This window comes from Saccoglossus kowalevskii, chromosome 6 (assembly GCF_978046115.1).
Source record: "Saccoglossus kowalevskii chromosome 6, keSacKowa6.1, whole genome shotgun sequence".
NCBI lineage: Eukaryota > Metazoa > Hemichordata > Enteropneusta > Harrimaniidae > Saccoglossus > Saccoglossus kowalevskii.
Window position 1 is genome coordinate 41,906,908 of NC_140646.1, and position 13,016 is coordinate 41,919,923.

At 34.3% G+C, this 13,016-nt stretch overlaps 1 protein-coding gene across 1 annotated transcript in view; it reads right to left on the reverse strand.

Annotated features, from left to right (window-relative positions):
• LOC102804079 (centrosomal protein of 192 kDa-like) overlaps window positions 1-13,016 on the reverse strand; it is a 60,939-nt gene that overhangs the window by 35,312 nt on the left and 12,611 nt on the right. The window contains exons 7-10 of the mRNA XM_085500713.1: window positions 9,166-9,552; window positions 6,080-6,505; window positions 1,931-2,156; window positions 1,490-1,645 (exon numbers count right to left, since the gene is read on the reverse strand). Of these exons, the coding sequence (XP_085356839.1) occupies window positions 1,490-1,645; window positions 1,931-2,156; window positions 6,080-6,505; window positions 9,166-9,552 (1,195 nt within the window). The remainder of the gene's footprint in view (window positions 1-1,489; window positions 1,646-1,930; window positions 2,157-6,079; window positions 6,506-9,165; window positions 9,553-13,016) is intronic.

The window sequence follows — 13,016 nt, forward strand, 5'->3', positions numbered from 1 at the left end:
GATTTAAAAAAAAAATCATGTCGTTTAGATCGCACTACATTATCAATAAATATCTTCCGTGTTGCGTTCACCATGAGGTCGCTGAACTGTCATTAACATATTTAAATGAGCTATGTAATTTAGACACGTGGGCACCATCCAGCATTTTGATTGGTTAATTAGCGACTTGACCTATCCGGTCAATAATACGTCACATGAGCATTCAAAAACATGGTGGATATCGTATCGGCTGTTTACATGTGACTGAAATCATTCGCTTACGGGGAAACTAAGTTGAATTTTACTTGCATTTTATAACAATTCAATGAATTTATTTTTCATGCGTTATTGTAATCACTACTAAATAATAATCACCAATATCAACACTTCGAAAACAAGTAAGTTATTCACTTGTGACCCGCAGCATGGCCGGATCGAGCTACCGTTCTGTGATCATTTGCTACTAAGCAGTGCATTCGTGTTTTTATTTGAAACTTTTGTTAGAATATACTTTTCGTTACCAAGAAAATAAAAAAAATAAATGCATATTACATTAAAAATACTGAGTATTTTTTGTATCATGTGGAAATTTTTGTTGATTGACTGTAATTTTTCAACATTTCGTAACGCCTATTTTAGAACCAAAATAAGGCCTTTCACTCTTCCCCGCCCCCAATTCAAGAGATTGTACGGTGTATTGTTTGTTTTATGCATGTGTTGTGGACAAAAAATGACCACGCCCATTTAGTGATTGCAATATGTACGTAATAGAAACCGCACCCCGAACTTGAGCTTTTGATCCCAATTTTTAAATTGATACATTGTAATATAAACCGCGGTTTATAATAGGACTTTAACGGTAACATTTATTGAGGAATTATTGGTATAACCGGTGTATAACATTGCCAAGTAAGTTATGTCACATCGTAACTTTGATGGTTGTTTTGAAGTTTTATTTGTTCGCTCATTACTGTAAATGTAAACGTTTTAGAAGTTGATGGTACGAATAATAAATTACAACAATACGCCAATTAATTACGTGGTCGATTTTTTGAAGGTGAATGTTTTTGGAGTAAATAAAATCAGGAAATTCGTGAACATATTTCTGGCTTAACGTTTCAAATGCGTTTTATTCAACGTTTAACAATAGACAATTAAATTGCAACAATAATTTATGTGTGTTTGTTTTTAGTCTGTATTTAGAGAATGTTTCAAACTCTTCTAAATTGTGAAACAATGTGTTGATTCCATTAAAAAAATATTTGCACTGTGACTGAGCTCATTAATATTCATAATTGTAAATGAGTTCTGTTAATTAATGAAGGAAAGGTATGTAAATGATATGCAAATTATTATGCAAATTAGTTGCAGCGCTATGCATTTTTTCTGGGGAGAACCCTGTGCAGTGTGTCAACTGAAACAAAGTAATCCATAATATTTGTTACAAAGATTGACTATCTTTCAACCATTTCTGAGATCATAAATTATATTAATGAGAGTAATGACTTACCATGTTTATTCATAGCTGGTAGTGGTGATTTGAAAGCCAAGTCGGTAAGTATTTCACCATTGTCTTCAATATAGGATGGACTATGTGGAGTAGATTCTCTTCCACTGTCATAACCAGTGGGTGATTTCCTTGATTGTTGGGGATCACTTACATAGTCTGTAATTTTAAATTAATTGTTTATATTATCTTATAATCAAAGATAGCAAGGAAAGTACTATCTGAAACTAAATGTAAAGATGTCAGTAATTAATAGGGTCAGCCAAACATAATTTAGATATATATTGCATTTGTTCTATTAAGTAAACTTAAACAAAACACAAGTCGTATACTTCAATTATTAAACATACAATAAATGCAACTTATGAACAGCAAATAAAGTTTAGCATTCTATGAGTGGGTCAACAAAGTATTACCTACTACTCACTACATACATGTACATACCTTCCTCTCCACTCTCGGCACCTTGAACTTCAGCTCTTTCCTCAGCCCTTTCTTGTGATAGGTTCATCTGTTCATTACTCAGGTTACTTCGTGGGCTCAATGCAGCTGGGTCTAACTGAGCAAACTCATCTTCTCCAAATGCCAAATTCTGACTGAATGTGAAATCACCGGTACCTAATCCAAAACTGCCCAATGAGGAACGCCCAACAAAGGGGTTTTGTGGGCTCTAAAATGTGTAAATACAAGATGTGGTAAGCGATATTCAAGTATATAGATTGCACTTCAGTAATGTGTGTATACATTAAAAAAGTATGGTAGGAAATTCAATTAGCATTCAATAATGCAATTCCAGAGATTGCAGAGCCGTAGTATAAGTGATTGTCATTATGTTATTACCAAATTCTATACCATCTGCCCATTTGATGTAATAAACACATTTATTAAACATCTGACGCAGAACTCATCTGACCATCTGTAAAATGCCATATTGAGTATTTTTAAAAGTGTTTGAACATCTTCCTTAGGGAAGAGTAGGAAATCAAACGGGCGGTGCACCGCGTTCATTACCACGGTGTACCGCAGAACGCCGGGGAGAGCCGCGGACTGCTTATAATAAGGGGTCTCTACCGCTGTACCGGTCTCTACCGCGGTCCTCGCTAATGTGTGAAATACGTACTTAACAGTTTCGTTGTGATTCCACGAGTCATTGTTTTAAAATCCGATGCTGTAAATGAATACGATATGTGCGCTTGTTTAGTATTTAGTACATGTATTTAGCGTAAATTTCCAAAGTGATGCGATATAATTTTTCATGGTACATGTATAGGTATACCTTTATTACACTGGAATAAAGTTTACAATTGAAAAGAGGACGATTTACAAAGTTTCAGCGTATCCAAGCCGTATCCTGGTTCTTGATTGATTTGCCAGTATTGTGTCACACTCCAGAAACAAGCAGCCTATCGGCTGAGATAGCTCCGCTGTTAGCAATGCACATTTCAATTAAAGAACTGAAGACATGATTAGAAAATGAACAATATGAATAGTATCAAAGCAATCAGACTTACAGTTTTTAACAAGAAGTCAAAAATATCACTTTTTACCAAAAAATTACAAAAATATTCACCAAAATAAATTAATTAGAGAATTGAAGATATCATCACAAAACGAACAAATCTGAGAGAGGTCCACATGTAGTACCTATATATGTAATATCAAAGCAATCGGACTTACAGTTTTCAACAAGAAGTCGAAAATATCACTTTTTACCAAAAATGACAAAAATATTCACCAAAATTAGAGAACTGAAGATATCATCACAAAATGAACAAATCTGAGAAAGGTCTACATGTAGTATCTATATATGTAATATCAAAGCAATTGAACTAATGGTTTTTAACAAGAAGTCGAAAATATCACTTTTTACCAAAAATTACAAAAATATTCACCAAAATTAGAGAATTGAAGATATCATCACAAAATAAACAAATCTGAGAGAGGTCCACATGTAGTACCTATATATGTAATATCAAAGCAATCGGACTTGCGGTTTTTAACAAGAAGTCGAAAATATCACTTTTTACCAAAAATGACAAAAATATTCACCAAAATTAGAGAATTGAAGATATCATCACGAAATGAACAAATCTGAGAGAGGTCCACATGTAGTACCTATATATGTAGTATCAAAGCAATTGGACTTGCGGTTTTTAACAAGAAGTCGAAAATATCACTTTTTACCAAAAATGACAAAAATATTCACCAAAATTAGAGAATTAAAGATATCATTACAAAATGAACAAATCTGAGAGAGGTCCACATGTAGTACCTATATATGTATTATCAAAGCATTTGCACTTGCGGTTTTTAACAAGAAGTCGAAAATATCACTTTTTACCAAAAATGACAAAAATATTCACCAAAATTAGAGAATTGAAGATATCAACATGAAATGAACAAACCTAAGAGAGGTCTACCCAAGGTACATATACACCAAGTATCAAAGCATTCAGGCTTGTAGTTTTCAAGAAGAAGTCGAAAAAGTAAAACATTGACACGGACGACGGACGACGACGGACGACGACGACGGACGACGACGGACAATCACTCATATGATAAGCTCCGCTCGACAAAGTCGACAGCGGAGCTAAAAATGGCCAGCAAATGAGAAACGGGCGAACTAATCAAAACAGGTCAGGCTGTCTGCATTGCACTGACAATGACATGATTACTTTCTGTTTCGTTTCATAAATCTTGCCTTGCGCATGTATTCTTGGTTGACAGAATATTTTTTAAACAAAAGACGTTATTTTTCTGTTACATGTTCGTGTTCCATGGTACTCGTGAGTGTGAAAGGCATTTTGAGTGAATAATTATTGAGTTTATGATACCGTACGATAACGCTAGCTGGCTCGATTAGAATTTCATTGCGTGTGAACCGCTGAGGTCATTGCCCGTTACTGTGCCAACCGCACGTAGTTCAAAAGCACCTGACGTTGTTTTGTTTTTTTTTCACTGGAAATGTAAGCAATACTCTGCGTTCAAAGTACGCTGCCCCGATTTTGAAATTACAGTAAATTGTAACGCATGGATTTTATTTACATGAAATTTAGTATATTTCAAAATGATATAGATGTCAAACCATAATTATTATTATTTGAAATGTTGTTTCTTGACTTGACTTTTCTGGCTTTAATGTTTTGTGTGTGCGCGTTTGTTTACAATATCATTATCAACAACAGTTATTCAGTGGCCCCGTCTCTGAGGCAGTAAGTCGCGGTTTCAACTAAGTCGCGTAGTTCGATGGCTCCGGACGATTGTATTGTGTTTTGCCGTCAGTTTTAAAGTAGAAAAACTAAGTCTGGTATTATCGCGTATTTAATTGCCCGCTCAATCAGTTGGAGGTGACAACTTAACACCTACAGACCGTCAATTACTGAAATAGAAAGGGTGATAGCAGCCTGAATCGAGGTGTCGACAGGGGTATAAAAAATAAGTTTGCGTAATTATTGCAAAGCCAACGCATTATCAAGTCGGCAAAGTTGAAATATTCACAGCCAGTACGTAAACAATGGAAAATAAGTTTGCGTTATTATTACGAAGGCAACGCATTATCACGTCGGCAATGGTGAAATATTCACAACCAGAATGGTAACAATTTTTACGTAGGCAACGCAGAGCCAGTAAAATTTGCGTAATGGGATGTGTATAATAAAAAGGTCAATGCGTGGAGCGCGAATGGTCACCAAGGTAACAACCCACTTGTTCAGTGCGTGACTTGGGGTTAAGGTTTATTAGATTAGTCAGTTTCGCCAAGAAGTGCGCTATTTTTTTTGCTGATCACCCAGTTGTTGTAGTATATATTGTAGCACCAAGTGTGTGACACTCCCTCTTCGACTTCGGCTTGCTTTTCCTACTTAGTGCATGGTCTCGAGGTAACGTAAACTGCGGCCTCTCATCGAGTGTTTTACACTTGGAATTTATACTTCGCTTACATTGGTATACGCGAAACATTAATCTTTTAAAATAAATCCTGAGACTATACATGATGTAAATTCAAAATAATGTGATATTATTTTACATTATGTGGGGTCTACATTATTCTGGGTTGCTTTGCGATGTTATACCAAGACTCGTGAAAATAAAATAGTGTTCTTCTGCGAACTAATAGAGACGATTTTTCCAATCTTCTGGTACCACTCGATTTTTATTATTTGAACTTGGCGGCAAGTAACCTTTAGTTTCCCAGTCTATTGTGTCCATTCATAGTCTTAACAATAGGGTGTAAATTGCCATGCGAGCCTACCGCACACGACCGCGGTAAACCGGGGTCATGGAATCTTTGCATAAATTTGCATAAAATGCGGTCGACCGGCGAGCACCCACCACCACCGCGGTAATGACCGCGGTAAACCGCGAGTTTGATTTCCTACTCTTCCCTTAGTTAGAAAATGTGTGGCATGTTTATATCACACGACAGAAAAAGAATCTTGTGCAAAACATTTTTCGTCATCATTTCAAGATGTCATCTCTTATTAAGTATGCACTCAGTGCATACTTTGTGCTATCCTTGTAATAACCTCATAATATTCATTAAAAACTGCTGCATTTTAATTTACTGAACATACAATTTTAATGATTTAAATTTACCTGCACATGTTCATCACCTTCTCCTCTCCTAATTTCATCACTTGTCAGAGTTTTATCAAACTCAATATCAGGCACACATCTCAAAGTCACATCATGGTCATCCTCCACATCGTCATCATTGTTATCTTGAGTAATGGCACCAATCTCAGATGCATGGAAACTACTGTCATCAAAACTCCATGGAGTACTGGCTACATCTTCAGCCATAGTGTTACTATATGAATGAGTTGTTGGAAGAAAAAACTTGGAAGCAAGCTGTAATTCATCCGAATACTGTGAGTCTGAGTCTCTACCACTTGCTTGGCTATAAGTAGATCCCTGAAAAGGCCTAATATGTGAGGGTATGGTACTCCCGCTTGGACTGACAAACCGTACTTGGCGATTCAATGGGTCATCATCGCCAGTTGGTCTCATCCTAGACGAACCCTAAAAAAAAATGTATGTCTTCAATTCAACAAGTACATATATATACTTACACATTTGTATTATGACATAAGTACTTATTTTTAGAAGCTCATGATATGATAAAGAAACAGTGAACTAAACAAAAAATCAAAGAAAGATTAGAAAGAACTCCTGTGTGCTGAAGAAATTGGAGGCATGAAGTTAGCACATGTGCTTCTATTAGAGCAAATACAGCATTTAAAAATATAACTGCAAGCAATGATCAGGGAGGTTTCAAGTAGCTATGGTTTAACAATTGAATGAATATTGAATAAAATAATGACCAAATATGAATGAATGAAATGTATTTCACCAGAAACAGTGTATACATTGAGTAGTAAATTATAAATAAATAAATACTAAAATTAATAATAGTAGTAATTACAATGATAGTAATGTAGTATATATTTTTGTTTCTGGTGTGGTCACAGAAATAGTTTATTCAAGCTAGTCTAGTCTGTGACCTATGATCCAAGATACATAATAAAGTAGTGATAAGCTAAGATGCACAAGACATAGTTAAAGCATGTAATGAATACTATAATAGCAATAACAAATTTGGAGTCAAGAAAAAAAAAACGCATACACATTGCACATCAACTGTCTCAACATAAATTATGTAAATATAACACATGCATTCACACACGCATATACATGCAATATAATAAACATGTCAGACAAAATTACAGCACCAGTTACATGTCCCTATCAGCAACAGTACTGATATCACATTGATTTCAACCAAAAACTATTCAGGATTGCACATATTGCACATTGAGAAACAAGTGAAAATCTTTAAAATGCGCTAATCAATATGCAAATTAGGTAATTAATATGCATGGTATAAATGAAATACTTATCAGGTCTGTGCATTGTCCTATGACATCTATGTACTAAGTTTCATTGTAATGTGATGAGATTAGTACTTGAGATTTCAGTAGAAAATTGACAAATGATTATGCAAATTAGGTAATTATTATGCACAGATTTTTACCCAAACTAATCAGGTCTGTGAATAGTCAGAGCATCGATGTACCAAGTTTCAATGAAATGATTAGTACTTGAAATATCAGCAGGAAAGCCGAATATTTACTAGCTATGCAAATTAGGTAAGTTATATGTATGGATATTATCCCAAAACTTATCAAGTCTGTGCATTGTCCTATGACATCTATGTACCAAGTTTCATTGTAATGTGATGAGATTAGTACTTGAGATTTCAGTAGAAAATTGACAAATGATTATGCAAATTAGGTAATTATTATGCACAGATTTTTACCCAAACTAATCAGGTCTGTGAATAGTCAGAGCATCGATGTACCAAGTTTCAATGAAATGATTAGTACTTGAAATATCAGCAGGAAAGCCGAATATTTACTAGCTATGCAAATTAGGTAAGTTATATGTATGGATATTATCCCAAAACTTATCAAGTCTGTGCATTGTCCTATGACATCTATGTACCAAGTTTCATTGTAATGTGATTCTCAGTACTCAAGATATCAATGGAAAATTGACAAATGATTATGCAAGTTAGGTAAAAATTTGCATGGCTTTTAACTCAAAACTAAGCAAGTCTGCGCATTAACCCAGTACATTTATGTATCTAGTTTTATCAAAAGCCAGTGAGTGGTTCTTTAGATATCAGTGGAACAGTCATGGAACAGCTAAAAAAATCAGCTAATTATCATACAAATTAGGTAATTAATATGCATGGGGATTATAACCTAATCAAATATGCACATTGGCCCAGAGCATCAATGCAGCAAGTTTCATCAAAAAGCAACATATGGTTCTTAAGATATCAGTGGAACAGACAGATGGACGGAAGGACACAAACAAACACACACACAGACACACACACACATCTTCACATCGTACCTGTCTGTGTATGTATGTCTAACAACACACATTGGATTAACTTTTAATATAGTTGTGATATGAACTTGATTAAAACGAATTCCTATATAGTGATGCTTTAAAATTGGAGTTTAATTAAACTCAATTTCAATGCAATTCAACATAGAATTGCGTTTTAATTAAGTTTAATTAAATAAAAGTTGACTTATTATAGACATGTTTGCGAAGCTTAGGTTTAGTAAAGGTAGGTATGGTACAACATTAATATAAATTGAACTATACCTTCCCCCTTTACTAAACCTCAGCTTTGAAAACTTGACTTATCATAAATTCGATTAAATCATCACAATGTAGGTCTTGCTGTCACAAGTCGGTGTAAATTGAAGTCGTCACAACATTGGTAACAAACATGCACACGTACACGTACACACACACACAGACAGACAGACAGACTAACTGCAAAGACTCCCATTGTGTGCTTCACACATGGGAGTAAAAAAAAAACAGTTCCATCTTTGAAAAAGGAAGACATGGCCTTAGATATGATAAATAACAAAAACGGATATGTTGATTACATTGCATTATTAGAAAATTGCGGGGAGCAAATTAAGGAATTGTCATTCATATACAAAAGAAACTTACATAGACATTGAATCTGATCACACACACAAAAATGGCCAAAAATTAAGGTATTATTTTTCCCCAACTTCTCAGTCAAGAATGGGCTTAGTGTATTCGAAAATATATGGAACAAAAATAGAGAATGAACATAAATAGCTTACTGGAAAATCAGCACTGTTTTTATAATCAGGCATGGGTGGAATAAGGTTGTCAACTCCATCTCCTGCTAGACCCAATCTTCGTAAGACATCCATTGTACTTGGAGCATCATTGGAAACTGGATTGAAACCAGATTCATTATCATCATCATCACTATCATCTGTACCAGCTCCACTACTCCCATCACCTCCACCACCGCCATCACCAGGCACAGGCGAAAATGAGACATCGCCTTCAGCAGACTGACGCAAACTAACTGGCTCATTCTCGGATGATATTAGAGAGGCATCTTCATTTGAGTTGCCACCTTCCAACCCAGGACGCTGTTCTTCTATTTCACCACGCCTGTGTTGTAATAAATATTGATCTCGCTGCTGCCTTGCTATTTCCTGTAGAATACCATGAAATAATAAAAAGTCGTGAGAACTACTGTTAGGTTGCACAAATTGAGAAAATCTGCGTTTTGGGAGTATTCCTATACATGTATGTATATATAATGTTGTTTCCTTCTTTGAACCTGCATGTAATATATTTCTACTCACAAAATTATATTCACTGTTTTTAAAAAAATGCATTTGTTCATTCAGTATATTTTAACATAGCTGACTATTTGATATTTTGAAAATAGTATTTTTAGCTCAAATGTGAAGCACTGAATTTCAAACTATTATCTATGTTTCATTTGTGAATTTAAATTGAATTAGTTTTGTTTGATTTTACAAGATTCAGGGTGTTTTTAAGTTCAAAATCCAGCTACAGTAAATGCAATTTTCGGTTTATATGCACTTCTATTACAGATATGCCTCTAAAAGTGCAAGTATGGAATAATACCTAAATGAACAACTTGTTTATTTACATTTGTTCAATTCGATAATCTTTTGCAGTAAATTATATTTTTTTGCAACCCAAAAATAAATATTTGTGTTTTATTATCACTCATGGTAGCATAGCAAAACCTTTTTTGCTTACAAGATGGCAGTCATCACTCATGGTAGCATAGCAACACCCCTTGCTTACAAAATGGCCATCATATCTCATGGTAGCATAGCAACCAGTGCACTTTTTCACTTTTGGTTGTTATACCGTATTTATCCAGCTAAGAGCCCAGGGTCCTGATCATGGAAAATAGACAAAAAATAGGGTAGGCCTATGCCCAAACATCCCCTGCAAAAACAAACGAAAATTCACAATACGCAGATCAAACTGCGACAGGAAATAGAATGGCAAATGAAAACATGGAACAGAATTAAATGAACAATATGCAACATTAGAAGTATAACAAAAATAATTTATTGCTTATATTGTGACAAATAAACCAGAAATAATATATCGATGACGAGGAATCATTTGAATTACGATTTCCCTGCCGACAAAGACGCCCAATACGCGTGAACTCAAAATGAACTAAAATGTTAGGGGTTAAACTGCACAAAATTATTTCTGGTCTTGACAAATTATGGATCAACTGTCATACTAGATCGATAATAATTTACACAGTAAAAATTATAAAAATTCATAGCTGTTTGAAAAAACTTCTCAGATCTTTATTGTACTTCATTGCCTTCGTCAAACTCAAAACCCTCAAAGTCCAAGTCGGCGTCACTGTAGCTGTCGAGCAAAATCCCCACAGCTTCGTCCTGAAGTTCGTCGATATTGTCCCACACAGCGTGGACTTAGCACTTTCAATCCATAGATTTCAGTCTGTCAGCTTGGCACTTTCATTCATGTCTAATCACAATAAAGAGACAAGAAAAATGGGGTCGCTCTGCTACGATGTCACGGGATGCTTTTGTTTACAGTCTGTAATCTTTGACCTTTAAGCATCTGCTTTACTGATTGGCTAAGAATGACATCACTACAAATGTTTCATCATAGAGGGCAAGTCAACATTGCTTTCTTATCAGGCTAGACGCAAGTTCCGATGGTTGGAATGTCTCACTATATAGATATTGTGATGGGCTTGAAATAAGATTTTTTTTTTTTTTAACGACAGAAGAATAATTTTCATGACAGAAATGCAATAGCGGTGATGAAAGATGGTAAAAAAATTGGCAGCCTTCAGGGTGACATTGCAAAATTGTTGGCCCAAGTTGTGGATTTGCTGCTACCAACTATTTTATAAATCCAAAAAAACGCGATTTCAATCACTCTCCGTCCCAGGTATGGGTTGCTACAATATTGCAACATTGGTTTCATTGTCGATGACGTAAAGCTGAATGTAAAACACATAAAGCACAAACCAAACAGCCCTTCTCAGAAGCACAACATCGTTTTCTGCTTTAATATACATTATTGTAGACTTGCTGATTGTTATGATTCTGATAAAAAAAAAAACCTAAAATACGTGAAGGCAAAACGCGAAATTACTTATTTTACTTTCACAGCTATTTTGCATTCATCGCTCGTTTTACGCAATCTACAATTATTTTTCAAGAATTTTTATCAGAATAACAGCAGACTGCAATGTCAACTGTTAATACAATGAACAATCAAAGAAAGCTTAGAAAGAACTCCCGTGTGCTGAGAGTTTTGGAGACACATTACAAATTAATTCAAAATTACTTATACTTGAGATATTGATGGAATAGCTGAAAACTAATTATGCAAATAAGGTAACTAATATGAACAGATTTAAGTGTAAAACTAATAAGGTCTGCACAATGTACCAAGTTTCATTGAAATGTGATTAAAACCAAAAAAATATTAATTATTATACTAATTAGAGAATTAATATGAACAGATTTTAACCCAAAATTAATCAGACTGTCTATTGTCCTAGAGAATTTATGTGCAAAGTTTTATTCAAATGTGATGATCAATACTTGAGATATCAGTATTAAATAATTATGTTAATTAGGTGATTAAGAAGCATAAATATTTACCAAAAACTAATATGGTGCATAGTCTTAGGTTCATTGAAATGTGATGGGTACTATTTAAAAGTTTCATTGAAATCCAATGAGTGGTTTTTAGACATCATAGAACAGCAAAAAATTAACTAGTTACGCAAATTAGGTAATTAATAGGCACAATTATTTATCCCAAAATTAATCAGGTCTCTGCATAGTCCTAGAATATCTATGTCGCAAGTCTCATTGAAATGTGATGATTAGTACTTGAGATATCAGGTGAAAAGCTGAAAATTAACTAATTATGCTAATAAGGTGATTAATATGCACAAATATTTACCCAAAAACTAATTAGGTCTCTGCACAGTCCTCAAGTAACTATGTACCAAGTTTCATTGAAACGTGATCATTACTACTCGAAATATCAAAAGCTGAAAATTAATTAATTATGCAAATTAGGTAATTAATATGTACTGATATTACCCTAAAAACTATCAGGTATGTGCAGTGTCCCAAGTTTTATTGAAATGTTATGATTAGTACTTGAGATATCAGTGGAAAAGCCGAAAATTGATTAATCATTATGTAAATTAGGTAATTAATAATATTAACAGATTTTTACCCAAAACTAATCAAATCTACGCATTAGTTCAGAGCATCCATGTGCCAAGTTTCATTGAAATCCAATGAGTGGTTCTTCAAAAATCAGTGGAACAGTCATAGAACAGCTTAAAATCAGTTAATTATCATGCAAATTAGGTAATTAATATTCATAGATTTTTACCCAAAACTAATCAAATCTGCGCACTAGTTCAGAGCATCCATGTGCCAAATTTCATCAAAATCCAATGAGTGGTTCTTTAGATATCAGTGGAACAGTCTTGGAACAGCTAAAAATCAGCTAATTATCATGCAAATTAGGTAATTAATATTCATAGATTTTTACCAAAACCTAATCAACTCTGCGCATTATCCCAGAGCATCTATGTACCAAGTTTCACCAA